General features: G+C 44.4%; 1 protein-coding gene across 3 annotated transcripts in view; it reads left to right on the top strand.

The window, feature by feature from the left end:
- AMOT (angiomotin) overlaps window positions 1-25,604 on the top strand; it is a 57,723-nt gene extending 32,119 nt beyond the window's left edge. For all 3 annotated transcript variants that reach the window (XM_032123694.1, XM_032123692.1, XM_032123693.1), the window contains exons 4-13: window positions 1,965-2,418; window positions 3,818-3,962; window positions 5,293-5,385; window positions 7,924-8,069; window positions 17,531-17,680; window positions 19,155-19,345; window positions 21,179-21,301; window positions 21,944-22,176; window positions 22,936-23,160; window positions 24,164-25,604. In XM_032123694.1, coding sequence (XP_031979585.1) covers window positions 1,965-2,418; window positions 3,818-3,962; window positions 5,293-5,385; window positions 7,924-8,069; window positions 17,531-17,680; window positions 19,155-19,345; window positions 21,179-21,301; window positions 21,944-22,176; window positions 22,936-23,160; window positions 24,164-24,264 — 1,861 coding nt within the window. In that variant the 3' untranslated portion in view covers window positions 24,265-25,604. The remainder of the gene's footprint in view (window positions 1-1,964; window positions 2,419-3,817; window positions 3,963-5,292; window positions 5,386-7,923; window positions 8,070-17,530; window positions 17,681-19,154; window positions 19,346-21,178; window positions 21,302-21,943; window positions 22,177-22,935; window positions 23,161-24,163) is intronic.
- The last annotated feature ends 2,043 nt before the right edge of the window (window positions 25,605-27,647 follow it).

The following is a 27,647-nucleotide window of genomic DNA, read 5'->3' as shown; positions in this document are numbered from 1 at the left end:
AAGGCAGAGCTGTGGTGATAGGTAAAGAATAAACTCAGGAAGATGAGTGGTTTGTGAGGATGCAAAGTTTTAACTCTGCACACAACTGGGTGAGCTAAGAAAGCAGCTGGAAACCACCTGAGACAAACCAGGTGACCTTGAGCATGGCCCGTGATGGTTTTGCCTCATTCTTCATTAGGAGAACTGGCAAATAAAGTTAATGAAATCAATGCAACAATAAGTAGAGCTGCCCCCCAGGGAGGGGAAGAACCAAGTTGCTGCAACTAAACTGAACATTCCTGAGGAAATTAATTGCACATCACTGTTCTGCATGACCCCTGAAATCCTCATGCTGCAAATGATCATTTCTGGGGAAATAGAGCTCCTGAAATGATGCTGCTGGCAGGGACCACAGTCACCTGAATGTGAGAAGGAGAGAAGCAGTAGCTAGAGCACCAACTCTTTGTTTTCTCTTAGTTAACAAAGGCTAGATTTGTTTCCCCATTAGAGAATTTGAGCAGGAGCTTGGAGGTTTCCATGCCCTTTCTCTGCTGGGAACAGGGCAATGAGACATGAGGGGCATGATGCTGAGCAGTGAACCCTGTGCTGGGCTGAGAGCTGCTGAACTCTGCTGTGCTGCTGCCAGGTGTGAGTAATGCCCAGATGTGAGTGATGGGTATGAGGAGTGATTCCTTCTTTCTTGGAGAACAGGAAGGATGATACTGGGTGTTTGCACTTGGGCTGAGAAGCCTGTTGTGTAACCCTTTAGTTCCCAGGTCAGCTTCCTGCTCGCTGTTGGCAGTTCCTCCGAGGCTCCTGGTGTGGTGGGAATGCTGTGAGCTGCCCTGTCCATCCTCTGCAGGGCAGGAGTCCAGGGTTCCTCCTGGGAGCACAGGCAGCCAGGGGGGTATTCTGTAGCAGCTCTGGCCAGGTGGAACAACAGTGTGTGCTTTTCCAGCTGCAGGGTTGAACTGCATCCCAAAGGGTGGGAAATTTTGTCCGAGCAGCAGGAGTGTTTCAGGACATGCTGAACTGCCAGGCTGGGTCTGCTCTGAGCTGAACTCTGTGCTCAAGAAGAGACTGGCTGCAGCGTGGAGGGGGGGGGGGGGACTTGAACTGTTAGAATAAAGAACATCCAGAGAAGTTAAAGGTTGAATGTTTTTGGAGGAGAAAGCAAATCCTGCCTCCTGAGGTCATCCAAGCATGATAAATCCACACAGTCTTCTCAGAGAGATTTCTTACTTGGCTAATGCAGCAGGAGTTGAGCTGGGGATCTCCAGAGCCTGGGAAATGTGAGAGGTTGTAGCTTGGAGTTAGTTCTGTGATGGACTCAGGCATGTTATAGATTGTTAGATGTGTCTTTGACAGCCTGCAGAAGTTAGGAGCAGTAAACACACCTACTGCAAAGGACGGGGCAGGTTGGAATGAAAATGCTGCTTCTGATTCTTAGGTTGGTTTTCAGATCCTTTATTTGTCTCATTGAACCAGGCTTCAGCTTGTTGGTTGATATTTCAGAAAGCTCAGATCAGTGGTGCTGGAATACTAGCATCAAGCTTAGCCAATGCTTTTAACTCTGTATCCTGGCTTGCAGAAGAAAATTCATTGTTTTCTCGATGACAGATGGCACATTTAAGGCCAGAACAAAAGAACCTGTTCCTAGCAGTCCTTAGTTGAGCAGTTTTATCCACAAAGCGTGGAGAAAAGTTATGAATATAATTTTGGCCCGTAGTTGTTGATGCACTTTGTCTTAGTATTTCTATAAAATACAGTCTTAAGGGGAAACATATTTGTGCCCTTAGAATGTATTTTCTGCTAAAGATTTGATTTTGAAATGCTTTTTAAAAACAGGCTTATAAAATTGAAGAAAGCCTCATACGAGTCTTTTGCATGGGAAGACCTGTGCACAGGAGCTACACACCTTGACCCCAGGTTTGTGCACCTTCCTCTGCATGACTGTGATGGAGCCTCTGCTCTCTGTTTTCCAGGCAGAACCCAGATGTGCAGCTGCAGTTACAACAGAGACCACCTCACCACCACAGCCCAACTTCTTCCTTGACATCCCTGGGATCTTTGACTTTGCTCCAGTCTCCGCCACCCTCCAGGCTGTCCCCTTCCCAGCACCAGCAACCTCTGACTCCCAGCCAGGCAGATCCTGGCATTCTGCCACGGACCCAGCAACCTTTCTTGTCCAACCCAGTCCATCAGGGAGATCTGTACCGACTGTGCCAGCCCTTCCTAGGCCCGCAGCAGCAGCAAGGCGACTCCTACTCCGTGATGCCCCGGGCCCAGCAGATCCCTTCCCCCTATCAGCAGATGCAAGTAGATCCTTTTGCCATCGTTTCCAGGGCCCAGCAAATGGTGGAAATCCTGTCGGAGGAGAACCGGTCCCTACGACAGGAGCTGGATGGGTGCTATGAGAAAGTGGCCCGGCTGCAGAAGGTGGGTGGTTTTGGAATTCAGGCACTCTCCTATCTCTGGTCTAGTCCATAATGGGATCATTTAATCTGCAACTGTTGGATGGTTTGCTGAAGGGATTGATTATGTACTTTAGAGTGTTTTGTATGCAGATTGATTAGTCTGTGTCCTGTGCCTTTGGGCATCAGCTTAACTTTGGCAGAAGATGGAATCAAAGCCTTCAGTTTTCTGCCAGCAGTTCATTGTCCGTGCTCAAAAGCCCATCCTCCTCAGCTGCTGAAGAAGCTGACTGCTTGGCTTGCTTGGTTAGGTTAAAGCTTGCCCAGGATAGCAGCAGGTTTCATTTTCCCAAAAAGACTTTAGAGCTGCAGGAAGGGCCTGCTAGGGATGGCACGAGACCACAGTCGCTCAAGGAGGCACAGGGGACATTGCTACAAAACTGGCTGGCAGCACAGTGTGCAAGGCAAGTAGTGCTGCTGTGGCTACACTGAACACGTTTGTACTGCAGGACTGGGACTAACACTCCTTTTGTCCCTCTCTCAACACCACACAATTTCCATGAAAACTTAATGTCTTGATTTGGACCCAGCTATTTGCCACCTTTGGCTTCATGGAACAAGTAGAGTAAATGATGCTAAGACAATTAAAAGAAAATACCCCAGTGAGACCCATCATTAAGGTGCATGTGTGGAGGTATTTTTATGCTGCCTCACAGAAATAACTTCTTGATGACCAGTGGTTTAAAGCTGTGCAGCAGGTCAGCTTTGCTTTTGCCTTGCAGCTGTGGAAAGGCTGATGCTACTTGGCAATGTAGGACTCTGTGGGCCTTGCTGTGCCCTTTGCACTGAGCAGTGTTTGGGGCCAGAAAAATGTGTGGCTGTCTTAGAGTTCAGGTGACCAGTGTGGCTTTCCACACTCATTATTCTCTATGTTACCTCTTACCGGGGACGTATATTCATTTTGTTGTATTTTTTGGGAAGGTTTCTGCCCAGGAAATACTTGAGAGAATTGTTTGACAGCTTCCTGATAATGACAGAAGGATGCAAATGCACTTCCCTTCACCTCCCTGTTGATCACTTGCTGTAGACAGTGCTGATGGGGTTTGCTGTGGTGTGGATCCACACTTCCATAGCAAACTGTGCCCAGCAAGGAGAGTTAGGAGTGAATCTCCTGCTCTGGATGATCAGAGAAGCTTTACACTGAAGGCTAAAAGGAAGGATAAGCATATTTTATTGCAAAATTATTCAACCACTGATACTCTTTCTACAGAGGGATTCATCACAGACCTGAGACTTTTTTACTTAGTATGTAAGTGTAGGTTTCCCTCAATAAAGAACACTTGAGACAAAGTAATCTCCTGTCTGAGACTGAATGAAATTTGTTAGTGAAAAATAATAAGTGCTTGTTTTCACTTCCACTGCAGCTGGAAACTGAAATTCAGCAAGTTTCAGAGGCGTACAAAAACCTGGAGAAATCATCCTCTAAGCGGGATGCTCTGGAAAAGGCCATGAGAAACAAACTGGAAGGAGAAATTCGTAGGCTTCATGATTTCAACAGGGATTTAAGAGGTAAATGAAGTAAAACTTCTATTCTTCAATGCTGGGGATTTTTATTGTTATGCGTACTTGGCAGGACAGAGTTTTGCTGCAGAATTCAGTGTCTGACATGACTGGAATATGATGGGATACTCAGGTGCATTCAGTAGTCAGAGATTTTAAGCGCTTGCTGGGAGAATGGAAAAGACAGGTTTAGGAGAGGGCTGTAGTCTTTCATTTCCAGCCTGTTTCTCATTGACATGAAACATGTGATAAGCCAAATACCATAAACCAGATGCAAGCCTGGAATTCTCTCATGTCTTATATCCTAGAGACAATTTGTACAATTTGTTCAGTTTACAGAAATGGAAAGAGGTTTTGCTGACTGCCTAATCCCACACCAGGCACGTTCACTTTATTTCCTGTCCAGTGACCCTTTTGCACTGACATACAAACTGCAGAGTGTCTGTTCTTCCTGAAGGTCTTGTCATTCCTTATCAATGTAGGCATCTGTTTTTTTGGATCTCCCTTCCTTTTCCAGAGTGAGATGTTATTAGTGTCTGGTTCTTGCTAAGAGGCTGAGGCAGCACCACGGCTGGCAGCAAAGTGGTGTTGAGTGGTATTTACCAGGGGTAAAAGTTTAAGCATTAGTTTGGAAGGTGGAAAACATCTGCAATTTGAGATTTTTGAAGGTGCACGAACAGTTGTTTAAACTGCAAGTTTAATTTTTTTAAGAAAGCCTTCTGATTGTCCTGCATGTTGTCAGCTCTCACTGTCTCATGTCTCTTACTAAGACTCCCAGAAATTGTTTTGCATCCAGGAAGTAAAGCCATACATTTCCCAGTACTGTACACAAAGGCCTTCGTTAAATAATCTTATTCATAATAAAACACAGCATAAACGTTTCATTCTAATTTTCACAGCCTGATACAAACTTCTAGCAGCTTGCAGCAGCAGAGCTGTTAAGCTGTTTGTAGGGTTTTACAGTATTCCCTCAAGTCAGGTAATTGGACAACAGTGATTTAATCTTCTGTTAAGATTTAATGGAGAATTATAAGAGAAACTTTTAGTTGCATGGTGAGATTTATTTGTGTGGAAAAAATAAAGGTATAAATTGAAAAAATAAACTTCTGTGTTATAAATGTTTGAAATAATTTCTTTGGAGCTTTAACCTCTTTTGTCTCATTGAGTGTTATTTCCTTAAGGACATAATTAGAAACATTTCAAAAGTGAGTGCCAACTTCTGATAGGCTGTAGAATTAGGAGATCCATTCCCCCAGCATCAGGAATGCCCTGAGCAGATGTAACTTAGTGATTGAAAGTTTTTAATTATTTAGTTTGCTTTTATTGAACATTTTTGCAGAACGCATGGAGACAGCCAACAAGCAGCTGGCAGAGAAGGAGTTTGAGGGATCTGAAGACAATCGGAAAACCATCTCTCAGCTCTTTGCACAAAGTAAGTTACACAGCCATTATGGGTCAGTGGAAAGCTCCAGTCACCCTGGGAAGGAGGACAGTGCAGCAGGTTAATTATCAGCAAAGAAATCAGGGCAGTGGCAGTCCAAAACTGGCAGTGGAGAAAGGAGGAGGGATTCAAGAGTTCCTTTTCTGTCAGTATGTAAAGTTCATCTGATGGGACTTACTAGAGATTTTGGAGCAAAGGTAATTTGCAGTTAAACTGTAAAATTAGTGTTCACCCCATAATTTACATGACATTTTATCCACCTATTTTATTCCTTGGAAGCTTTGAAATTAACCTTCCCAGGCTAACAGGAGTCCTGGCATGAGTTAAGGCCAGTGGGAGAGGAGCCTGGTAGGTCTCCTATCTCTTCCTCTTTAATTTGCCACTGCCCTATCCTGTTCAGCAAAAATAAAGGGGATGAACACTCCTGTAGTCTGCTGGACTGGGTGAGGGTCAGGAATGCTGTCCACAGCAGTGGCTTTATCACAAGGCAAACCAAAATGACGGGTGTGAAATGCTGCTTTTCCTTTGTTCTGAAATGTCTTGAGGCCGACGGCACCGGGCCAACTTTCCTCTCATCCCACAGTGTACTCCACCCTTCTGACAATGCTCACTTTTCTCCAATTGTTATATAAAAAGGTAGTGCAATAAAATTGCAAAACAGAGTTTTTCTGTGGTGCAACAGACACTGCAGCTACTCTGACAGATGCTGGTGTCCCTCTTTTGTGTCATCTTTAGCTTATTCCTTGTGCTTTGCATTGCAAGAAATGGCTGTCAGGGAGTGAATTCCAAACTCCTGGTGGTAGTGGGAAGTCTAGGAGTTTAGTCTCTCCTTCTGTTGGGTGGGCACTGAGGTTCACAGGTGTACCCAGAAAGGCGGGAAGGTCAAAGCTGTGGGGCCTCTCCTTTTGGATGGACATGGAAGCAACAGTGCTGCATTTCATAGGTCCCAGCATTTCTAGGGGTGCTGCAGGCACTTGTCAAGTGAAGCAGTTCTCATTTGGGGAAAAGACTGCAACAAAACCTCCAAAAGCCTCTCTGCAAGCGTTTCCAGATTAACAGACAGCCTGGTAGCACTGACTGATACCTGCTGGCATAATGCCACCCTGCCTCATTGCAGCTCAGTCTCTGCAGTACAGTTAATGTGCTCACACTGTCAGCAGCTCATTCCTGGGTGGAGGAGAAATGCTGAGAAAAGATGGGGAAAAAAAATAAGCAGGTGATGACATTTATCCTTATGTCCTGGTCTGGCTCTGAGCTGCGCTCAGGGTTTGCTCTGCAGAGCTCTGGGTGCTGTTGGTGGACAGGTTTGTTTTGCAACCTGTGTGTGGGCTGCGTTGATTCCCTGGCAGAAGGGAATCTTCAGCTACTCTGTGTTGCTAAAGCTTTGTTCCTGGCTTTTTGCTGGCAGAAGAAAGGGAGTAATTGTGGTCCTGTAAATATAGTTATGCACATGCTTGCACAAACGGGCCTGTGTACTCCATATGCAGTCTGCCCTAACACCCAGCACCTCGTTCCTGTTTTTCAAGCCTTCCACTCCTTGTCCTCATTCCTTTGTCGTGGGATATTGGTTTCTGGAATGCAGTTTCTCTGGTGTCATCAGTGCTGGGTGTAGATCACTCCAGGGAGTATTCTGTGGTTGTGTATCCAGCAAGTGGGTTAATGTTATCTTTGGAGCTGGTTGGCTTGAGCTGGGAATGGCAACATACACAGAGGACATCAGCTCTGTGTTGTGGCTTTGCCTTACACCCCTGTGTGATAATTTCTCCAGTCTCCAATTATTTTTATCCTATCTATTTTTTTTTATGAAGGCAGTGCCCTGTTCCTGCAACTCAGCATTGCTGCTCCAACACCATCCAGCTCTTCCTGGAGAACAGCAGAAAAGGATGAGTTGCTGTGTTTGGGGTGGCAGGTCTGCTCTGAGCAGTGACAGAACAGATGTATGTGCCTCACTTCTGGCCCAGGGGGTCATTTTTACAGGCAGTAGAGGAAGACTGAGGAGTTCTCATTGCTGACTTTTTTCTGACTCCTCTGAAGATAATTGCTGGATGTTCCTCTGAGGAGGGACAGAACAGCCTTCCAGTTTGGGAGGTCGGTGTGGAAAAAAGGAGCACAAGTTTTTCAGGCACACAAGTCTGCCATCTCTCTCCCCAGCCTGAGATATTAAAATTACTCAGTTTGTTTTCCACTACTGAAAGCTTGCAGGTGAGGAGGTGCCAAGTTTCAGTAACCATCTGCATAGTCACAACAAATTACCTGAGTAACTGTACTGAGTGATGCATCTTCTATTCCTTCTCACTATCTTTGTGGCACATTGTTGCTTGAAGGTACCATACTTGTTTTTCAGGGTTACAGGCCCTTCTCTTCCTTGAAAGCCATGTCCTTTTATTTTCCCCCTTAGCATTAGATTTGCATTCTCTCTCTTGTGAGAGTCCCAGTGCAGTCTTTCCTTCACCCTTGGAGTGAAAGACTCCTGAAAACTGGGCAGAGACAAGTGCTGTGCATTGATAACTATCACTTTTTTATCCATAGACAAGGAAACACAGCGGGAAAAAGAGAAACTGGAAATAGAGCTGGCTGCTGCACGCTCCACCAACGAGGACCAGCGGAGACACATCGAGATCCGAGACCAGGCCTTGAACAACGCTCAGGCCAAGGTGGTGAAACTGGAGGAGGAGGTAAGGATGCTGGGAGAGAGGAATCAGGGTAGCTTGTGTTCCACCAAAAGTGACTGTGAGAATGAATTTGTCTTGTGGAAGTTATAAGGAAATCTGCTTTCTTCAAAGCTGTTTCTATCGGCTTAGCTTTGTGTTGACTAGCTAAACAGATAAGCCACAAATCTGTATTTCCTTGGACGTGCTTTTGTCTAAGCAGTCATATTTTGTTTTCTTTCTGTTTCAATTTGTAAAAGTGGGCTGGAAGTAAAATCTCAGGCCTGGAAACCTCCTGAACTTGGCAGAAATTCAGATCTGGAGGGACTTTCAAGTAATATCAGATGAATGCAGCTTGTCCTCTTGCCAGGTGTGGGGACAGTGCAGATCATATGCAGTATGTGCCCAGCATTTGTAATAAGCTGAGCATGACCTTAGTCGTTTTCTCTCCCTTTCCTCCCAAGAGGGGATAATGCATTTGAGCTGCTTAGCTGGGCAGCTTTCACAGCAGTTTCTTTTGTAGCCTTGTCCCTGCCACTCATGGCTCTTCTGCGTCACGGTGTCCGTCCTTTCCTCCCGCCTACTGCTCTCCTCTCAAAGGCCCCATTTCCCACTCCAGCCTCTGCTTCCTTTACTCCTACTCTTCCTCCGTAGAGAGTCTTGGGAGGAAATCTCCTGACCAAGCACACTTCCTCACTGCAGATTTGTTCTCCAATCCTGCCGTCTCCCTGGCTACCAGGACTCAGCGTCACCCTCAGCTGGGCACTGTGCCTATGTCCACCTGAATTTTGCTACCTTCAGAGGCATTCCTCAAACCTTCCCTTTGTCTGCTTTCAGTTCTCTCTCCCTTCAGGATCCCATTGTACCAACAGAGGAGGAATGATCAAACAGAAAGTGAATACCCTCCTCTCCCAGCTACAGGTGTAGCTGCTTTCTGAGTTTTAGCCTACTCTTCTCTGAGCTCTGGATTTGCCTCAATAGCCCTTCCCCTGAACCTTCCTGGGTCTCTCCCTGGTGTCCTTAATTTTTGGCCTTCCTTTAATCTCTTTGTGGAAGCCTTGCCTCAAGCCCTCTAGATCTCCCCTGTATCTGCTCTGCTCATTCAGGATGTTGTTGTGGGTTTACCTGCTGTCATAACCTCTTTTAGCCTGGCATGGCTGACTTGCACTCACTCAGGGGACAGGGAACATTAGGTTATAGGGTAATTTACATGTAATATGGCTCTCTTTGACTCTCAGACTGTTCTGTCATTGATTCTGCAATGTATTGGAGCTCTTTGGCTTTCATTCAAATTTCAGCACCTTACTTAAAAGTCTGATGTGTCACTAACTCCAAGTACATGGGACATGCTTGGGGTTTCCTTGGAAATGCTTGGAGTCAATGTGGATGAGGTGCTACGATCAGCTGGGCCAGCACACACAGCACTTGGCTGGGTTGAACCTCTGTGTAGGCACTAATTTTGGCTCACTCACAGTAAAGTTGAAGCCTTGAGGGGTAATAATAATTGTATGTTTTATTTTCAAAAGACTGCTCTTGTTTTACTAGAATTGGGTTCGGTGCTGTGGCAAAGTATTTCTGCCTAGGTAGAGTAGTGAAATAGGTAAGTAATGCTGGGCTAAACTGCATGAAAGCTTAAAAAACACACATAGACTGATACAGAGTGAAATGATCTGCAAGAGGGCCTGTGGTCACATGCATCCAACCTTTGCTTGAATCCCAGGGTGTGCAGGAAGTGCCACCCTTCCTGCTGTAGATAAATATGGAAGCGTCTCAGTGAGGAAGCAGGAATTAACTCTGCTTTTTCCTAGAGGTGAGAGGGAATAAGGGGAAACAAATGGTAAAGAGTCACTTCTGTGGGTTTCTCAAATCACTTTTTAATGAAATACTTAGGATTATAACGCATTTGTTGCCTCATTAGTGTTGAATTGTGGAAAGTTCTCAAATCCCCAGGCTGTTTGGTAACTCTGAAAGGCGGCCAAGGAGCTGCTCAAAGCTCAGGGTGCTTTTAGAAGGGGCTGAGAACACCATTCTGAGTTAGTGGCATTCACTGGCCAAGATATATGAACAATTTGTGGATAATTTCTTTATTCCTGCCAGGTTAATCTGAGTGACTAGTCCCTGTAAGTGTTGGGAATTTCCAAACTGGTCCTGCAGAAGAGGGTGGAGTTTCTTAGACTCAGGTTTGGCAGCCTCTCTGGCTCAGGACCTGAGGGGGGGGAATGTTGTTGCCTCCTGTAATGTAAGTTTTCAGCTTTTTCTCTTCCCCCCCCCCTCCATTTTGGCTTCCTATTAAGCAGAGTAACCCTGCCTCATATGCACCAGATCCTTTATAAAAAGAATATTTCCATTCTAGGGAGAGCCATATATCACTGTAACAGAATTTAAATGTTGCATTGGAATTGGAACTTTAGATTCTTTCCAAAACCCTTTGCTTGAATTGCCAGTTTGGACAAAACCACCCATCTGTATAATGTAGACACTTGTCTACACCTGTGTAGCTTTGAGGGTTTTTATATATACTGGATTTTAGCATCCAAGAGAGTGAAAGGAGAGATGAAGGGATGTTAAATGTGATGGAGAAAGGAATGATCTTGGAGATATTGAAGCATAGTGTGAAGCAGTTGGAAGCAAAAGTAGACATTCACAGAATGCTTCCCCTGTTAGCAGGGATGAAATGGCTCTTCAAATTTAGAACAAGCTGCCATTACAGTTTTTAATAGTGTGGGGTTTATTTCTGCGAAGTGCAAAATAGGGTGAGTGATCATAAATATTTAAAGCAAACTTAAATATGTCTACGAAGAGAATTGCTAAGTATGTATATGTTTTATATATAATATTTAAACTTTACTACTTCTCTACTCTCCATAAAGATACACGGTTATTAACCCCTATTTTCACTTCTCTATTTTTGTTCTTCCCTTTAGTAAATGTTCCACAGTTTTGCATAAATCAGCAGCTTACTCAAATTGTTTCTAGGGGAGTATTGGTCTGTGGTTTCTAAAATCAAAACTTCAGATTATTTTCATTACATGTAATACATTTGACATAAATTGAACATATTTGAGGTAAAATGCATGTTGGCTTAAAAATGTATATCACAGTCAGAAGCAGTTAGTGATAATAATATTTGGAGCTAAAGCAATGAAAACCTCTCATTTTGGAGCATGGATTGCTGTGAGAGTCTCAAGTGGGATGGCAGCAGGGTTGTGGCTGGTCACCCATGATTTAACCACATCTGCTCACATACACCTTGAGAGCCTGCAGCAGATGGAGCAGTTAAACTGGGCTTTGCTCTGGGCCAGGGCCAGAGCTGCTGGGCTTGGAGAAAGGACCATCCTGGCCCACCTGACCCTGAGTAAATGCTGACTGACTGCCAGTCCTTACCAGACTTGGAATGTTGCAGGTGGGAGTTTGATGCCAAATACTTGAACCACAACTGCTGAGTGCAGAGGCTACAAGTGCTACTGGTTTTACTTTTTTATTTTTTTGTCAAATTTGGTCATTTCTGCTTACCCTACTTAATTCATACCATGGAAGACCACACTGCAACTTAAGAAAAGTTTGTGGTATTTTTATAATAGTGTGACTTGTACTCCTTTGCTCCACTGCTTTACAAACCACTTTTTTACTGAGTGCCTCAAGGAGACAGCTTTGAAGAATAGTGACAACCACCTGGAAGATAAAAATATCTGCTCTTTGTCATCCTCACACCTTGCAGTGGGAAGAGGAGACAGAGGACCTCTGTAATGGGTGGAAACTGGGAGCTGAGGGAGGGGACAAGTTTGAATGAAATACCTTTTCTAAAAATGCTTGTGTTTAGAAGTTCTAAGATCCTTCAGCCATCAGAATTCCACATGGAGCAGCTTTCAGCTGAGATACTGTGTTCATTTCCCACTGTGCTGTTGTGGAGAGAAAAAATGCTCTATTTCTGATAACACTGAAGGTTCTGTCCGATGGGAAGTGGGAAAATGCATTTCCCAATGACATCTGTTGTACTTTTTATGCTGTGCCTGAGATACTTTCAGAACAGAGACCCAAACGAGAGCTGTCTGCTTGATGCCTGGTCTGGTTTTTTCCAGTCACTTCCCTGGGTCTGTAAAAAGATACTCCTGGTCTCCACAGCTTTGTTTCACATAGACTCTGAGAACTACATAATACTCCTTTCAGGAAAGAGTTGCTTCTAAAGGGGACACTTCTTGGATGCCTTGTCATTCCTGGATGGATTGGGTGCAGAGGAGAGAAACCTGCCTGTTTTCCCTGTAACTGGTTCCCTCTAATGAGCTGCATTCTTGTGACAGAACTGCCTTTTTATTGCCATGTCACTGTCTCACATATTCTGCCTGTTAGTGATTTTCCAGAGGTGGCCTGCAGAGTTAGAACTTTATTTTAACACAAACAAACGGGGCGACGACATTGTGACATTCCCATGCCACAGACACTGTTCCCTAGCAAGGGGATAGTGTTACCAAATTGTTTCAGCAGGAATTCTTGCTGAGGCCACTGGCGCCTTGTTGGGCCCGAATTCAAACAAACTGAGGGTTCAAAGGCATCCTAGAGGAATATATTCCAACTGCAAGAGGGTGAGGTGATTTAAACGTGCTTGCTGTCTCTTTTTTTCTTTTTTTTTTTTACTACATTTCTGCCATAGCAGGCAAATTCTTGTGGGGAAACACATTTTCAGCTGCATCTGAGTGGATTCAGCTTTAGGATAAACCCAGAATGTTATGAAAACACCCTGAATATATTAAACAAAGGACTTTGAAGACATCAGAAATAGTGGGTGGGAGACAAGCAGATGCTGACGAGTGTTACCAATTTGCTGAAATAGGAGCTGTCCAAGATGAAGAGGGTAATGGCTGGGTTTGACAAAATGCCTGGGAGCGTTCTGAATCATTGCAGGAAGTCTTCTCTTCTTCCCCAGGAAAAAAAAAAATCTTTGCTGAGTAACGCATCTGGAAGCAATGAATCTCTTTCCAAAGAGAAGATCCTTCCCCCTCACCTGCTGTGTCCAGGGCTGTGTTTGTCCTGCACAGGCAGCTCCAGTTGGAGGATGTTACAGCCTCCCTTGTGCCTGGTGACCTGACTGAAAATTCCTCTTTCCTGTGTGCCCCTGCTCCCTTTCCATGGGTCCTCTGTGCCCTCCTCAGAGCCTTCCTTCTGCAAGGACCTGGGATCCCTGAAAGGCATTGCATGGTTTGTCCAAGCCTAAGTGAATGGAGGAGCAGGATTTGTTTGGCTTTTAGGATGTTAATCTCCTTTCTGCTGGACACTTGTAGTAATAATCAAATACCCCTGCTTCTGAGAGGAAAATTTTGGCCATTGATTTTAGACCATGCAAGGGCATGCCAAGGGAGGGGGGAAATTAAATGAAGATGGAAATACCTGATCAAGCAGCCAGGGAATCTTTCAGGGCTATTCCCTGCATTGCTTTGTTCTTTGTGCACTGAATTTCTGCAGAGCCCAGGCCAGTCCTGGTCATCTTTATTTGTCTTGTCCTCAGTCCTGTTGCAGAATTTACATAAACTTTGTAGTGAATGGCAACTGGAGAGTGACTGCTCCTGTTTACATTGGTTTAGTTAGAAAATTTTGTTGATAAAATTACAGCCTGACCTCTGATGCTTGGTTAGGACATTTTCCAAAGCAGTCAGGGATTGACCTGGAGACGATAAGGACATTATTAAAATTGTGCTGTAGGAAATGCTGGGAATGGATACAGTCATCCTGCAGTGCTGTGCTGTGCTTCCAGACATGCACTGAGGTTATGTGGGACCTTACATCATAAATAGGTGTTATAATAAAGATATTCTCATTAGCAAAATGCTCTGCATTTTCAGAGCACCCTTGGAGGCAAAGCAGTTACAATACATGATGTGAACATGAGCTTGCTTCTTAGTTAAATGCTGTACCATCAAAAGGAAAATTACTATCTTGTCATATTTACTTAAAATTACATCCCGAAGGGTGTGACTGCATCCTTGTAAAGCTTCAGGAATGAGCTCTTATCTAGAGCACGTGTTCACTGCAAGGCCTGATGCGAAAGAGAGAATTCCTGCATCCTTTGATGCCATCTCTGCCCTGGTAGATGTTGCTGTGGCCCTTGACACTGCACAGCCAGTTTTGATTCTTTGCTGGGCAAAAGAGGGTGGGGAATCCATGGCAAATGACCAAGAACAAGCCTCAGCACGCTGGCTTTTTTTACCTTCTTCCCATCTTCCTTATGTCTTCAGCACCCTGGCAATACTCAGGAAATTGTTTCCAATTCCTGTCTTAGGAAAACAAGATCATACTCTCGATTTCTGGTAATGAAATCCCTCTGTGCTTGGAAGAATCATTCCTGATCCTCTTTACATTGAGAGTTCAGATCAAGTCAGAGACATGAAAACCAAAAATTTATACATTTAGATTTCCCTTCCACCACTTCTGGAGAATCACAGAAAGGTAAATTTTTCTCACAAATGCTTGCGGTAGCAGAGTGGCAGAGCTGGAAATGAATGAGAGTGCCAAAACATGCAGTGACTTTACTGAAGGCAGCAAGTACATGAAATGAAACTATCTTATAGATAAAGGATAGTTCTGACAAAGGACATTAGGAAAGCTGAGTTGTCTGGAGCACATCCCTGCCTTTAAAGCTTACTGAACACGTGGGTTCCAAAAACCTGAAAATTATTTGAGGAATTCGTGAACTAATTCTGGTTTTAAGCTGTTGAAAAGAATACACACACCAGCCCGAAATCTTCCAATATTCCTAATTCTCCCTGATGCTGGAAGATGAAGTGCATCTTGTAAAGGGAGAAAAAAATGTTGTCTTTCTGCAAAGCCACTGAACAAGCTGTGCCTGTACGTTGGGTCTGGTGCCTGAGTCAGGCGTGTGCAGGCAGTGCTGGGAAGTTGGGCAACAGCTTGTGTTGCAACTTTTCACCTGCAGGTTTGGCTGATGGGAGCACGTTCAAAGTGAATGTTTCAGTGGAATTTCTGTGTCCTAATTCTGCTTTTTGGCTGGGCTCTTGGTATTCTTTGAATGTGGGCCAGAACGTTAATCCACACATATGCATACTCAGGTTTGTTAATTGTGGAACTGTAAAATGTTGTCGGTGGCTGCTTTTGCAGGATTTTGCCTGTGTGTTAAAAAACTTCTCAGAAATTTAAATGCTTTGTAGTAGGTAATAAGAGACCAAATGTCCATCACCTCATCCTTAATTTCTTTTATGAAGAAGAGAGAGGGAGGAGAGCTGGTTTTGAAGAGATTATTTTTCAGCTCGATGCATGGTATTTCACTGCTAGTGAGCTTATCAGGTTGTTCCTCACTCTTGTCCAGGTCAAAACCCAAGATACTGAGTCTCTCCATGTCTGGGTTCTGCTGCTGAGCCTATAGGTTATCCCTTTTGGCTCCTTTGAGCTGCTGTTAATCTAAGTTTAAAACTGCTGCATTAATCCATACTTAAGTGGAGTCTGAGAAACCTTAAATTGGTGTTACCAAGCACAATGGTATGGAATAAAAAGATTTATTAAGTATAACATCTTTATTGATTTTCTGCAGAGCAGCAGTGGATATTAAACTATATTAAAATGTTCTCATCCCTCCCATTCCAAACAAGCTTGAAATCTTGAGCAATCAAATAAAAATACCTTTCTACTGTACATGCACTGGTGGGAAGTCCTTTGGCTGGATTGCTCACTGTTTATTGTAACTTTTATTATAAAATTCTTGTTTGGGGAAAATCTTCTAAGGCAGCAATGTTCACGCTGTGAGATTAGATGCCTGCTGGCTTTATGGAGAGAAGAAAAGGATACTATGTCTGGGATTAATAGCGTTTGGAGATTTTTCTCTCCCTGCTCTTTGCATTGCCTGAAGGAACAGGAGTGAGAAAAAGGAAAATTTTTTAAGAAACACATGATGAGACCTTTTTGGAACAAAGGTGCGATGTGAGAACAGCTCATGTTCAGATCAAAGTATCCTGTGTCTGCTGAAACGGAGAGCAGATTCCTAGGGAACACTGTCAGAATGGGGCCAACGAGCAGTGATACTTTCCCAGAATACTTTCCGCTTCCAAGAAGGACTTCCTGAGCCAAAAGTGGTGTCTTTTGTCTTTAATATCCCTCAGTGGACTTTTCTTCCATGAAGCTGTAGAACAGCTCTTTGAACTCACATAAGGGAGTCTGTGTTTTGCATTGTGGTGCTTCTCTAGAACTTTGGCTCTGACTGTTGGGAAAAGTTGCCTTCTTCCTGCTATTTTTGTATTTCAGGGTTTATGACAATCAGAGCTACAAAAGCAGTGCCCCAGATTTGCTGCACAGGGCCAGCTAATTGCAATTGTTATTCTTTTCCTTAACAGAAAATAATGCACACAGGTATACAGTATTCCCTATATTTGAGTAGAGCTGGGCTCTGGGTATGTTTTATTATTTTTTAAAATTTTCATCCATATTTAAGTTTTGGTTTTTTCTGCCTAAACTGTGGATCAACTTTGCTAAGACAATTACTGGGAGGCTCAGTGTGGCAGTTTTTGTTGCTTCTTGTGAGGCAGGGTGGCAGCTTGGTTTGCAGGATGAACGATGGAGGAGGATGGAAGGGCAGTGGCAGGAACAGAGCAGGACCTGTCAGGCCAAGAAGAGTGTCCAGACTGGTGGGATAAACCTGGCATGGGGAGAGCCTGGGCCATGGCTGGTGTGTGCTTTGATCCTATTATATTTTTGTGATGGGATTGCAATAGGATCCTACAAATTTTGATTTCGTTTCTGCTTAATCTTGTAAAAATGCTGCCAGCAATTTTCAATATTGCACTGAGAGTGTTCCCAGCTTGTGGACCAGCTCTAAACACTGCTGCAGTTACCTTGGAAACGTGTGTCAAGTTACTCAAACACTATTTCAGTCCCTAGTGCCCTTTCTAGTCCATTGCTGCTCTCAGACATTTGCAACAGATAATTTCCTGTTTCCCCATCGTTACCATGGGGTCACTGAGGACAAAAAGGGCAAATACACCCAGCAGGAAAGCAGAGATGGGACAGAGCTGTAACATCCTGAGTGTCCAGTCCAGAGCAGGAGGCCAGGGCCCACTGACAGCAGTCATGAATCATGGAATAGTTTGAGTTGGAAGGGACTTTAAAGATCATCCAGTTCCAGCTCTCTGCCATCGGGACACCTTCCTGTATCCCAGGTTGCTCTGAGTCCCATCCAGCCTGGCCTGGGACACTTCCAGGAATCCAGGGGCAGCCACAGCTTCTCTGGGCACCCTGTGCCAGGGCGTCATGGCCCTCACAGGGGAGAATTCCTCCCAATATCCCCTCTAAGCCTGACTTCTTGTCAGTGGGAAGCCATTCCTCCTTGTCCTGTCACTCCAAGCCCTTGCAAATAGTCTCTCTCCATCTTTCTTGTGGGCTCCCTTCAGGTTCTGGAAGTCACCTGGACATCTTCTTCCTGGCTGGTGGCAAAGCCTGAAGTTCACTCGCTCATTCTCATTATTTATGTTGCCTTTTCTTCCTTTGTTCAGCTGAAGAAGAAGCAGGTCTATGTTGAGAAGGTGGAGAAGATGCAGCAGGCCTTGGTTCAGCTGCAGGCAGCGTGTGAGAAGAGGGAGCAGCTGGAGCACAGGCTGCGCACCCGGCTGGAGAGGGAGCTGGAATCTCTCCGCATGCAGCAGGTACCCCCTGCCCCTGGGATCCCTGTAGGATTGCACCCTGCACCACACAGAAGAGAAAGGCAGTGGGGTTTTTCATCTTGTGTTGTTAAAAAACTTCTTTTTCACTAGTTAGAGTCATGGATTTGCTGGCCATTGTATTGCTTTTACGTGATTTGATTCTGTTTCAACCAGAGGATTTAGGCAAGGAGCAATAGGGGATCTATCGTGTGACAAGGTGTAGAAATAGCCTCGTAGCTACATGCTGGTTTATCTTTAAATAACATGGTTATATTATCTGAAATTATTTTAAAATCGTGTTCACCATTTGGGATTTTATATAAAATTCATTAACAACTGGCCTGAAAAGAGGGCCTTCAAAAACCTTTTGCATTTAAAAAAAGCACACAAGACTAAACCATCAAAGCCAATTCCATAAATGCAGTTGATGGAAATGTATGGGAGTTTCACATAGACTATATTGCAATTATATTATGAGCCTTTTTCAGCAAAAAGAATGAATGAGAAGTAGATTGTGCAGGTGTGTTATGAATTGGACGTGAAGTTTTAGTTTTACTTCAGCCTGTGTCAAACACAGGTGAACTGTCAGGTCTCTGATTTTTACTGGACATAGGATGCAGGCCTGTGTTCTAAATCACATTTAGTTTCAGGTTACTTTTATCCCCTAACTTCCATCTCTGCATAGGAATAGAAATTTAAATCTTGGGGTTTTGCATTGGTTTTAGTAGGAGTTACAGTAGTTTGATAAACATTTCTGTTACACCTTTGGAAGATCAGGTACTCTAAACCTCACGCTGAGCCTGAGTCAACACAAAACATTGCTTTCTTGTCATGGTTGAAAATCCTGAGTTCAGCATAAAATAGCCCAATTTCTATTCCTTTAAACCATTTATTTTGTTTTTCAAGTCAAATGTCTTGCTAATTCCACATGAGACTTCCATATGAAACTGGAATTTTTATTCCTTGAACTGTTATCTGAACAAACCTCCATGCTTCCTTACTTTGAAAGGGAGCACTGCCTGCCTTCCAAATCTTGCTTGAGCACTGGAGTATTTCAGTCCCCAGCTATACACTGATCATATAAATTTAATAACCAAATGCTTTAAAAATATTTAGGATGTATTTTTTTTTGAAGGGATGATACTAGTCAGTGCCTTGCTGAACACTTGGGAGTCAGTCTGTGTTACTTCAGGCATTATGGAAGGGCTGTGCATGTCACACCTGTATAGCACAGTCTAGCTCTGGGATGCATATTTGGGGCTTTGGACATGGAAAAAAGGCCTTGGGAGGAGTATTTTCCATCTCGGGTATTTTCTCATTAGTCTGCCCAACACAGCATAAAGCCACTGCATTTCCCTCTGGGGGGATTCTTGTGTCAAACCAGTGACAAAAAGCAAACCAGCCAACCCTGAGCCTTACAGCTGCATCCTGAGACTTCTATTTTTGTTTGGTTTGGTTTTTCCCTCTTGGGAATCAGCGTCAGGGCACATCTCAAGCTGCCAACGTCTCCGAGTACAACGCCACGGCGCTCATGGAGCTGCTGCGTGAGAAGGAAGAGAGGATCCTTGCTCTGGAAGCTGACATGACCAAGTGGGAACAGAAGTACCTGGAGGAAAGTGTGATGAGACAGTTTGCTTTGGATGCAGCTGCGACTGTGGCTGCTCAGAGGTAAATGGGACTTTTCACAGTACTGGGATTATTTTCTTTTTCCAGTTGAATGTCATATTTCCCACCCAGGAATGTTGTCATGCCACCCTCCCGCGATCGCTTGCCCTGTGGTCTGAACAGCTCCTCAGACCTCTGCAAGCAAGTGGAGCTTGGCTGCTCTTCCTGGGAGCTGTGCAATTGCCAACAATTAGAAACATTTTTCCAGGGGAGGATTCCTCCACATGCAGGAGCCGTTTTCCAGACTAGAATTGTTCTGAGCCATTCCTGGAAGCTGTTGATTCAAAGGAGAAGAGGCTTGGGGGGGTTTTAATTTTAAAAACAGGAATCCATCCTTGCTGAAGTCATGTGAGATGGGGTGAGCTTGGTGATTCACATCATTCACCCTGAATGGCTTCCTTGTTCTCCAGAATGTTTTTGCAAATTACTTTGTGGTATTGTCTGGTTACTAACCAGAAGCATCTAGTAGGAAATTCTGCTCAAAACATTCTGCTCTGTATGGAGAACACTGCTTGTGGGGGTGGGAAGGGTGTCTGAAATTTGGTAACAAGGTCCCATTCCAAGACAACTGTACAGAAACACTTCTTACGGCTGTAAATAGGCCCGAGTGCCTCAGCTGGTTGGTAAACAAGAGCTGTTACTGGAGTGCAACTCCTTAGCATTAGGCCTTCCTTGCATATAATTGCATTGCTCACTAGTTTATGGTTCTGGACAGCAGATTTTACTGTAGATTGTTTCATGAGCCAGATCCAGATAGGGATGTTATCACAACTGGCTTCCCAGCTTGTAAGATCACACTGGAATTACAGGGGTGAAGTTGCAGATCTGCTGTGTTAGCGTTTAAAGACTTATCTTATCTTGCTCCAGGAGCAAGCTGTTATTTTAGGGTATTGATGCTTCTTGTGCACTGTTTTCCACCTCCCCAGAGATTCCCTAAAGGCTCCTGCTGCTGCTTGTGCTTAGAGGCCATGTTATATTTTCAGCGTGGGCTGATAAGTTGGGGCCTGGTCTATTGTTTATCATGGAGTGGGAGGGGATGTGTTAGGCCTGCTCAGGTTTCATTAAATGAACAAGAATGTTGCCCAGTCAGGAAAGAGCCTCTGCTTTTCCATTTCCATCTAGATTCCACTAATGCCAGTGGCAACCTCATCTACACTGTCCAGATTTCTTTCCCTTTTCTTTAACAGTGGAAACTGGCATCCTTTGGGAAGCTGAGGTTGCAGGAAGGATGCTTTAGAGGCCTGGCAGGAACTGGGTCAGATTGGGTTTCTTTGGTGAATGATCTTCTCATGCCCTTCCACATTCACAAGTAGGATGAAATACTCATTATTTGGTTAGTGGACTGACCAACTATCACAAGGTTAACTTCAGGCACTATATGGAATCAGTCTGAAACTCTTTTCACCCTATTCCAAATTTTTTGGACCTAGCTGCTTAGGATCGCTTAAGAAACTTCCATGCCTCGTTCCCTTTGATATTCACATCCCTGTATGATACTGTTGGAAGGGGAAGGAAAAAAGCTTTTTATCTGAAGTTGAAGAAAAGTGCCTGGTGTTCCTTTCCCCTCCCTGTGTCCTTGGATTTGCCTCGTTGATCAGTTTACAGTAGTGCAGTGACTCTGTTTAGATGAGGGACTGGCCTGAGATGGACAGGAGGTTGTTGTAATGATCTGCGTGTTTTTGCGATCCTTCTTCATTAGGACACAAATGAAGTTGGGAGTTGGATTTTTGGAAAACACTGAGCCAGCTTAAACTCAAAAAATTTGAGCAGTATTTTTGTGCTGCTGGGGGGAAAGCAGCAAACTTAGCAGGTCTTCATCTGCTGTCCTTGTTCCAGGGACACGACAGTGATCAGCCACTCGCCCAACCCCAGCTACGACACCTCGCTGGAAGCTCGCATCCAGAAGGAGGAGGAGGAGATCCTGCTGGCCAACAGGAGATGTCTCGACATGGAGGGAAGGTGAAGTGCAGTTTGGTCCTATCTGGCTTCTTTGGGACGGGGATTTGAAATTAATTGCCTGGGTAGACGCCTCAGAACCAGAAATTCTTGTGTCTTCACCAGCAGCAGGGATGTTGAGTGCCAGACGCTCATTTGGCCAAGGAAGTACCCACATAGCAATCCAAAACCTGTCTTGATACTGAAGGCTAATGCAAAAAAGTCTTGTCTTAGATTTTTTGCATCTAGCTTGTTCCTATTCTCTCTTCAGGGTATCTCCATCAGATCCCAGGCTCCAGCTGCCCCTTAACAGGCTCACAGAGCTGTTTTCCCTGGGGTTAGGCCCAGTGCAGTCTCCCCAAAGTGTGTTAATGCCTTCTGTTGGTTCCATGTTGTGCCCATAACTCTCAGGTTTGTCTCAGAGCTCCTTCCATGGCTGTTTAGAGCAGTTTCCAGTAGCCAGAGGTGGGTGGGTGTGTCAGTGCACTCTCTCACATGATCTGCTCTGTGGGCCAGAGAGCAGCCAGTGCCCAGGACAATGTCCTGGCATCCTCCCTCCACCTCCCCAAATGCCTAAGGGAGTCCTAGTCACAGCCATGGGGACACTGAGGCCTCAGTCCAGGGAGATGGGAGACACTTAAACTGTTCTTTTTCCTTCCCCCAAAGAATTAAGACCCTGCACGCTCAGATCATCGAGAAGGATGCCATGATCAAAGTGCTGCAGCAGCGCTCCCGCAAGGAGCCCGGCAAGACAGAGCAGCTCTCCTCCATGAGACCTGCCAAGTCCCTCATGTCCATCTCCAACGCTGGCTCGGGCTTGCTGTCCCACTCCTCAACGCTGAGCAGCACCCCCATCCTGGAGGAGAAGAGGGAAGACAAGAGCTGGAAGGGCAGCCTGGGTAATTTCCAAATACCAGTGGCAATTCTGATATAGGAGTCACTGCTTGGAGGGGGGTGTGTTGGACAGACAGACTGTTTAATTACAGTAAAGCTGGCTGCAAGATGAGACACATTTGAAATAGCTGCTTATTTTAATCACTTTTGGGAATAGTGACTCCTGATACTCAGGCTCTGCCATTAAATATATAAGCCTCTATTCCCACTTTGGCACCTGACTTTAGGGATGTCTGGGATACAGTTTTCAGGGTTCCCAAGCACTTGCTTTCAGCTGGGTGTTACAGCTGGCTGAAGGTGTAAAGTCTCCTTGAATTGGAGCAGAGATTCTAATCAGGATTTCTATCCTGTAGTGTTGTGCCTGCACCAACATGACTCCTGTCTGGAATGGCTCGACAGCATTGTTCTGAGAAATGGAGTTGTAACAAAGCAAATCCCAGATGATTTTTTTTTTCCCCTGGGAGAAGTTAGGCCCAAAACTGAGAGTAAAAACCCCTGAAATGTAAATGAGAACCTGTTGCAGGTGATTTCAGAGTGTGCAGATCAGTGCCCACCTGCAAGCAGCAACATGGGGACACTGCTATTCCTCGGGTACTTCAGCACCCAGGGGTGGAAGGTGCTGTGGAAAGGGAAAGGCAAACCAGTGCGGCCTCTTGAGGGAGGGAGCACTTTCCAGGTCCTGGAGCAAGCAGTGCAGAGTGGTGCAGAGCTGATAGCAGTTAGTTTTCTGTGATGGTGACATTCCCTTCCCTTTTCCCACGCAGGTGTTCTGCTGGGAACAGAATATCGCTCCGAATCCATCCCCTCCACCCCTTCTCCTGTCCTTCCCTCCACGCCGTTGCTGTCGGCCCACTCGAAGACAGGCAGCAGAGACTGCAGCACCCAGACAGACCGGGGCAGTGAGCAGGGCAAAGCTGCTCCTTCCCCTGCAGCTCCCACCCCAGCACGACTCCCCAGCACCAACCTGACCTACAGTGCAGAGAAAACAGGTAACAGAGCTCAGCCCCAGTCCTGAGGGGGCCCTGCCACCCACTCCCCATCCGTGGAGCAGCCCTGACATCCCTTTCTCCATCCAGGCAAACTCGGGTTGGTTTTTGTGAGGACAAGTGGATTTCAGGGACAAGTGTGATGGTGTTCTGAGTGGTCTCAAATGCTCTGAAGGAAAACAAAAGCTTGGAGAGTGGTAGCATAAGCGTGGGCACACTGGGTAAGGAGGTGCAGCAAGAGCTGAGAATTGAGAACAGGGAGATGCAAATCCCTGGGCAGTCTCTGAGTCAGTGTCTTCACTGAAGTAAGTTTGTGAGTAGGATGTGGGGTTTAAACACATGAAAATGGGCTGTTCCAACTGGCCATTGCATTGAGTGGGCATCCAAACCAAAGCCAGGTGGACTCAGAGAGGGGGAGGGAGAAGCAGGAGAGGGAGCTATCACAATAAAGTTGTCTTGGTACCTTCCCAGTCACAGGACCAACTTCAACCTTGGAGATCCAGTTGACAGTGAGTGTCACAGGAGCTGAATTTGCTTCCCACAGAGCTCCCAGCTGGCAAGAGCTGCTCATTTTCCAGCCTGCTCTGCCAAGTCAATGCAGATTACACAACCTTGCCTCTTCTCCTTACAGACACATTACAATGCTGTTGTTCTTTATGGCAGAGAGCATTTGGCTGGGCTCTGCCTCCTGCCCATGCTGTGCTTTTTAATGGATATTGAGGGAGAACAGGTCTGGTGGTGAAAATCTACCCTGACTGCATTGGTTTAAATGCAGTCACTCCAGTTTTATGTGGAGTTGTGTATCAGTGGGAGGTACCCAAATGGAATTTGATAAAATAGCTTTATGTCTGGCTGCATATGTGGGAATTGATTTTTTTAAACCTAAAGAAATTATTAGCTCTCTGGGCAATGATGCAAGATGACTTAAAATGTTAATGTCATATTTCTAACCTCAATGAAGTTAAACCTTTAATTGTCTTGTCTCTTGTTTTTCCTCATCACATAGATGGGCCACTCTTCCACTCCAGCACTCTTGAAAGAAAAGCCCCTGTCCAGACTGTGGGGCAGGACCTCCCAGATGGAGAGATGGTAGAATACCTCATCTGAAGGGCTGTACCAGGATCTAAGCTGGGATAACAGTAGCAAGAAATTTTTAAAAGACATTTTTGTTGGGAAAAAAAATGTAGTACCTGAGTAATAAAAGAACACTCAGCTGTTTGCTCTTGTATATTATGTCTCAAAAGTTTGGACAGGTTAATTTATAATTTGTTCTAAATTATAAAAAACCCGTAACAGTTGTTCTTTGAAAGTTTCCCCCTTTATTTTTTAAATACTGGATCTGATAACATCTGCAGAAAAATACTAGAACTTAGGTGCACTACATCTGATATTTCATTTCAGTGTTTTTAAAGTCTCTTAAAGCAGAAGTACCTGCTCTCACAGGTGCTGGTTACATGTCTAGCTTGAATGTAGTAAGGTGAGCTTAATGGCCTTAAAATGGCCTCAGAACCAGGGACATCGTTGTGAGCATCACTTAATGGTTGTAGAATACAGGTGTTCTGGGAAGCTTTTATAAATCTGAGCTGTGATCAAGGGAGATTTCCCTTTTCACTTCCTCTTTCTTCTCAGTGTAAGAACTCAGAATAGGTATTTCATGTTCCTAGGCTGAAAAGGTTTCCATTTTCAGTGTGGTAACATTTTTTTTTTTTTACTTCCCAAATTTCTTTCTTTATTATTTCTATATTAAAACAAGTGACTCCGGTGATTAATGTCGCATTTCATATTTGTAGTTCTTTTTGCAAGATTTGCCACACTTTTATACTTAAGTACTTTTTCAATAATTTGTACAGTGGATAGTAAATAATATATTGCATTCATGTTTTACATAAATTAATAAGAAGAATTTACAGACCCAGCCCTGATCTGTTAGATCAGATTTCTGACATTGTAATTCCATTGGCTTTAGTGAAACTGCTCCAAATTTACCATAGTTCAAGTGGGAAGCCCTGCTGTTTTTCAGAGTTAGCAGCTTAATCTACTGCATCTGTGGAGATCTTTCTCTGTAGCAGCCTTTTCTGTATTTCAAATGCCCTTCAACTTTGTACGTCCCTCCTTTCTAGAGAGACTGGATTCTTTTTCATATAGCAAAGCCTCAGAGGTAGAGCTTTAAAGAGAAGCTCCATGCAAAGGTTCAGATGGCAGATTCTCTCCTTCCAAAATAGTTCTTTAATTCATCTGAGTGGAGAGAGCAGCTTAAAGTCCCAGAGGCATTACAGAAGACAGTTACGTGTTTAAGTCATGAGGTTCACTTCCAGATTTTTGGGAACTAGCACAGATGCAGCAGTGCTTTGGTTACAGAAACTATAAGGAGAGATTAAGACCAATAGAAGTACATGAGTATTTCTTTGTTACTGTCTTTGCATTTTATTAAAACACTTCAATATTAATTTCTGTTAAAAACTACTCTTTTTTTTTTATTTTTGTACTTGAATGTTAAAATATTTAATTACCCAGTGGTCACACACTGCGAACCTGGCTAGTTTCAGCTTTCTGTGCAGCATTAGAGTAGCAAAATTTTCATTTCAGATCGTTTCACCCCAGAAATAAGGAAATCCAGCAATTAATTGTCACAGAGTTAGTGAATGTCTTTAATTGCTGTTTGACACTACTGCTGCAGCGTCCAATTGAAATGGCCTTACCAGGCCAACAGGGATCCCAGGATCACAGGAGGGGAGAGGAGGTGCCTCTCTCTCTGCACAGGTGGTGCCTAAAAGCCAGCCCTGAGTTTTCCTTCTTACAATAATCACTTAAAATCCAAGGAAAACACTTCTCATTGTTTCTAGCAGATTTGCTGCTGGTCAGGGTTCTCCAGGCCATATTCCCAGTCCTGCAGAAGGCAGAGATGGCAAAGAGTGGGGTAGGAGATGCACTGGGTCAGTGCAGCCCGGCCAGGCACAGACCCCTTCCATCAGCCCAGCTCTAGGCACTGCAGAGCTGCACTGCAAGGCTTTGCCTGACTCTGCCACATGGGACAAATCTTCCCAGACAGTTCCAGACCTTCCTTCCCTCTGAAGCATTCCCCACTCTTTTCCAGGCACACTGTCCACAGCCACTTCATTCTCATCCCTGAGAATGTCTTGCTTTTATTTCTCTTGGCTTAATTCCATCCCATTTTATGAAGTAATGCCCACCCTGGATGATTTGAAGTGATTTCTCTTCCTCCTCTGCAGTTGTTGAAAATGCAGCTTTTCTCATTAGCTCAAGGTGTCCATCTTTCTGCCATTTCAGCATAAACATTGATATTATATCTTGTGGGTTGGCTTAAAATGAGCAACAAGGGAAATCAAATGCCATCGAGTGTCTCTGTGAGGGGGGGGAGAAATGTTTGAATGCTTTTCTTTTAGAGTCAGGAAAAGTTATAGTCCATCTTTACAAATACTTCTCAGCAGCTGGAAAGAAGTTTTACAACTGTAGGGCTCTAAAAAAACAGTTACAACTCACTTGATTCACATTAATTCTAGAATGTCTGGGAAAATGTGAATCTTCTACAGATAAAACCTCTTTCAGAAAACTGGTTTTCCCCAATCAGTATTGGCTGTTCAGGTGAAAATAATTGGTTTATCCTCCTTGCAGCTCACTGCTTTCGAATGGAGTGCCACTGTAATTTATTTTTACAAATCAAAAAGGACACAGTAGCTTTCTGTGAATAAAATACAGCACCTATCTCCTCCAGAAATGGAAGCCAGGCTGTCTCTGACAGTCTGAACCATCAGGATTGCAGGAGTCTTGGCAGTTCCTTGCCCATGGAAATAATTCTGGAAGAAGATGGTGCAGTTTTACACTGCTTAGGTCAGGATCTTTGCCCTATTTTGTAATTTTGATTTCTTCCAAAAAAGCAAAAACCCCGGAAATTTGCCGTGGAAGTTGGAGGTCATTTTCCTCTGCTGACAAACAGGAGCCATCAGGAATGTATTCTTCCCCTGGAGCTTCCTCAGAGCCATCCTGATGTGAACGTAAACGAGCTGCTCGCTTTGAGGAAGATGTGTACTATAGTCTTCAGTCTCTGTACAGAGTTTTATTTTGTTTTTAAAACAGAAACTGCTTTAAGGAGACAAACTGCACACCTAGTTCCTTTGCCTTCTGTAGAGCTTATTTCTAGTAGAAAGTGGTTTTTAACAATGATTGCAATGACCTTTGCAAACCAAAATTTTAGACTAAGAGTTTTTCTTAAACTCGGGTATTAGAAGCAGAATTGTAGCTTTTATAAAGAAAGCCACATATTCTTCTTTGTAGAGCAAAACAAGAAAATGAAGTTTAGTTATTTTTCCTCTTTCCTTTCACTGCTTACAGAATGGCCAAACTCCCAAGTCCTTCCCTTGGGCAGTTCCTTTGTGGTTTGATTGCTTGGGGAACTGCCTGAGATCCAGAGATTTTTGTTCCACCTGGCCCAATGCTGATATCAAATTAAACAGCTCCTACCTGGCAGCTCC

This window comes from Corvus moneduloides, chromosome 14 (assembly GCF_009650955.1).
Source record: "Corvus moneduloides isolate bCorMon1 chromosome 14, bCorMon1.pri, whole genome shotgun sequence".
Lineage (NCBI taxonomy): Eukaryota > Metazoa > Chordata > Aves > Passeriformes > Corvidae > Corvus > Corvus moneduloides.
This window is presented reverse-complemented; position numbering and strand designations above follow the sequence as displayed.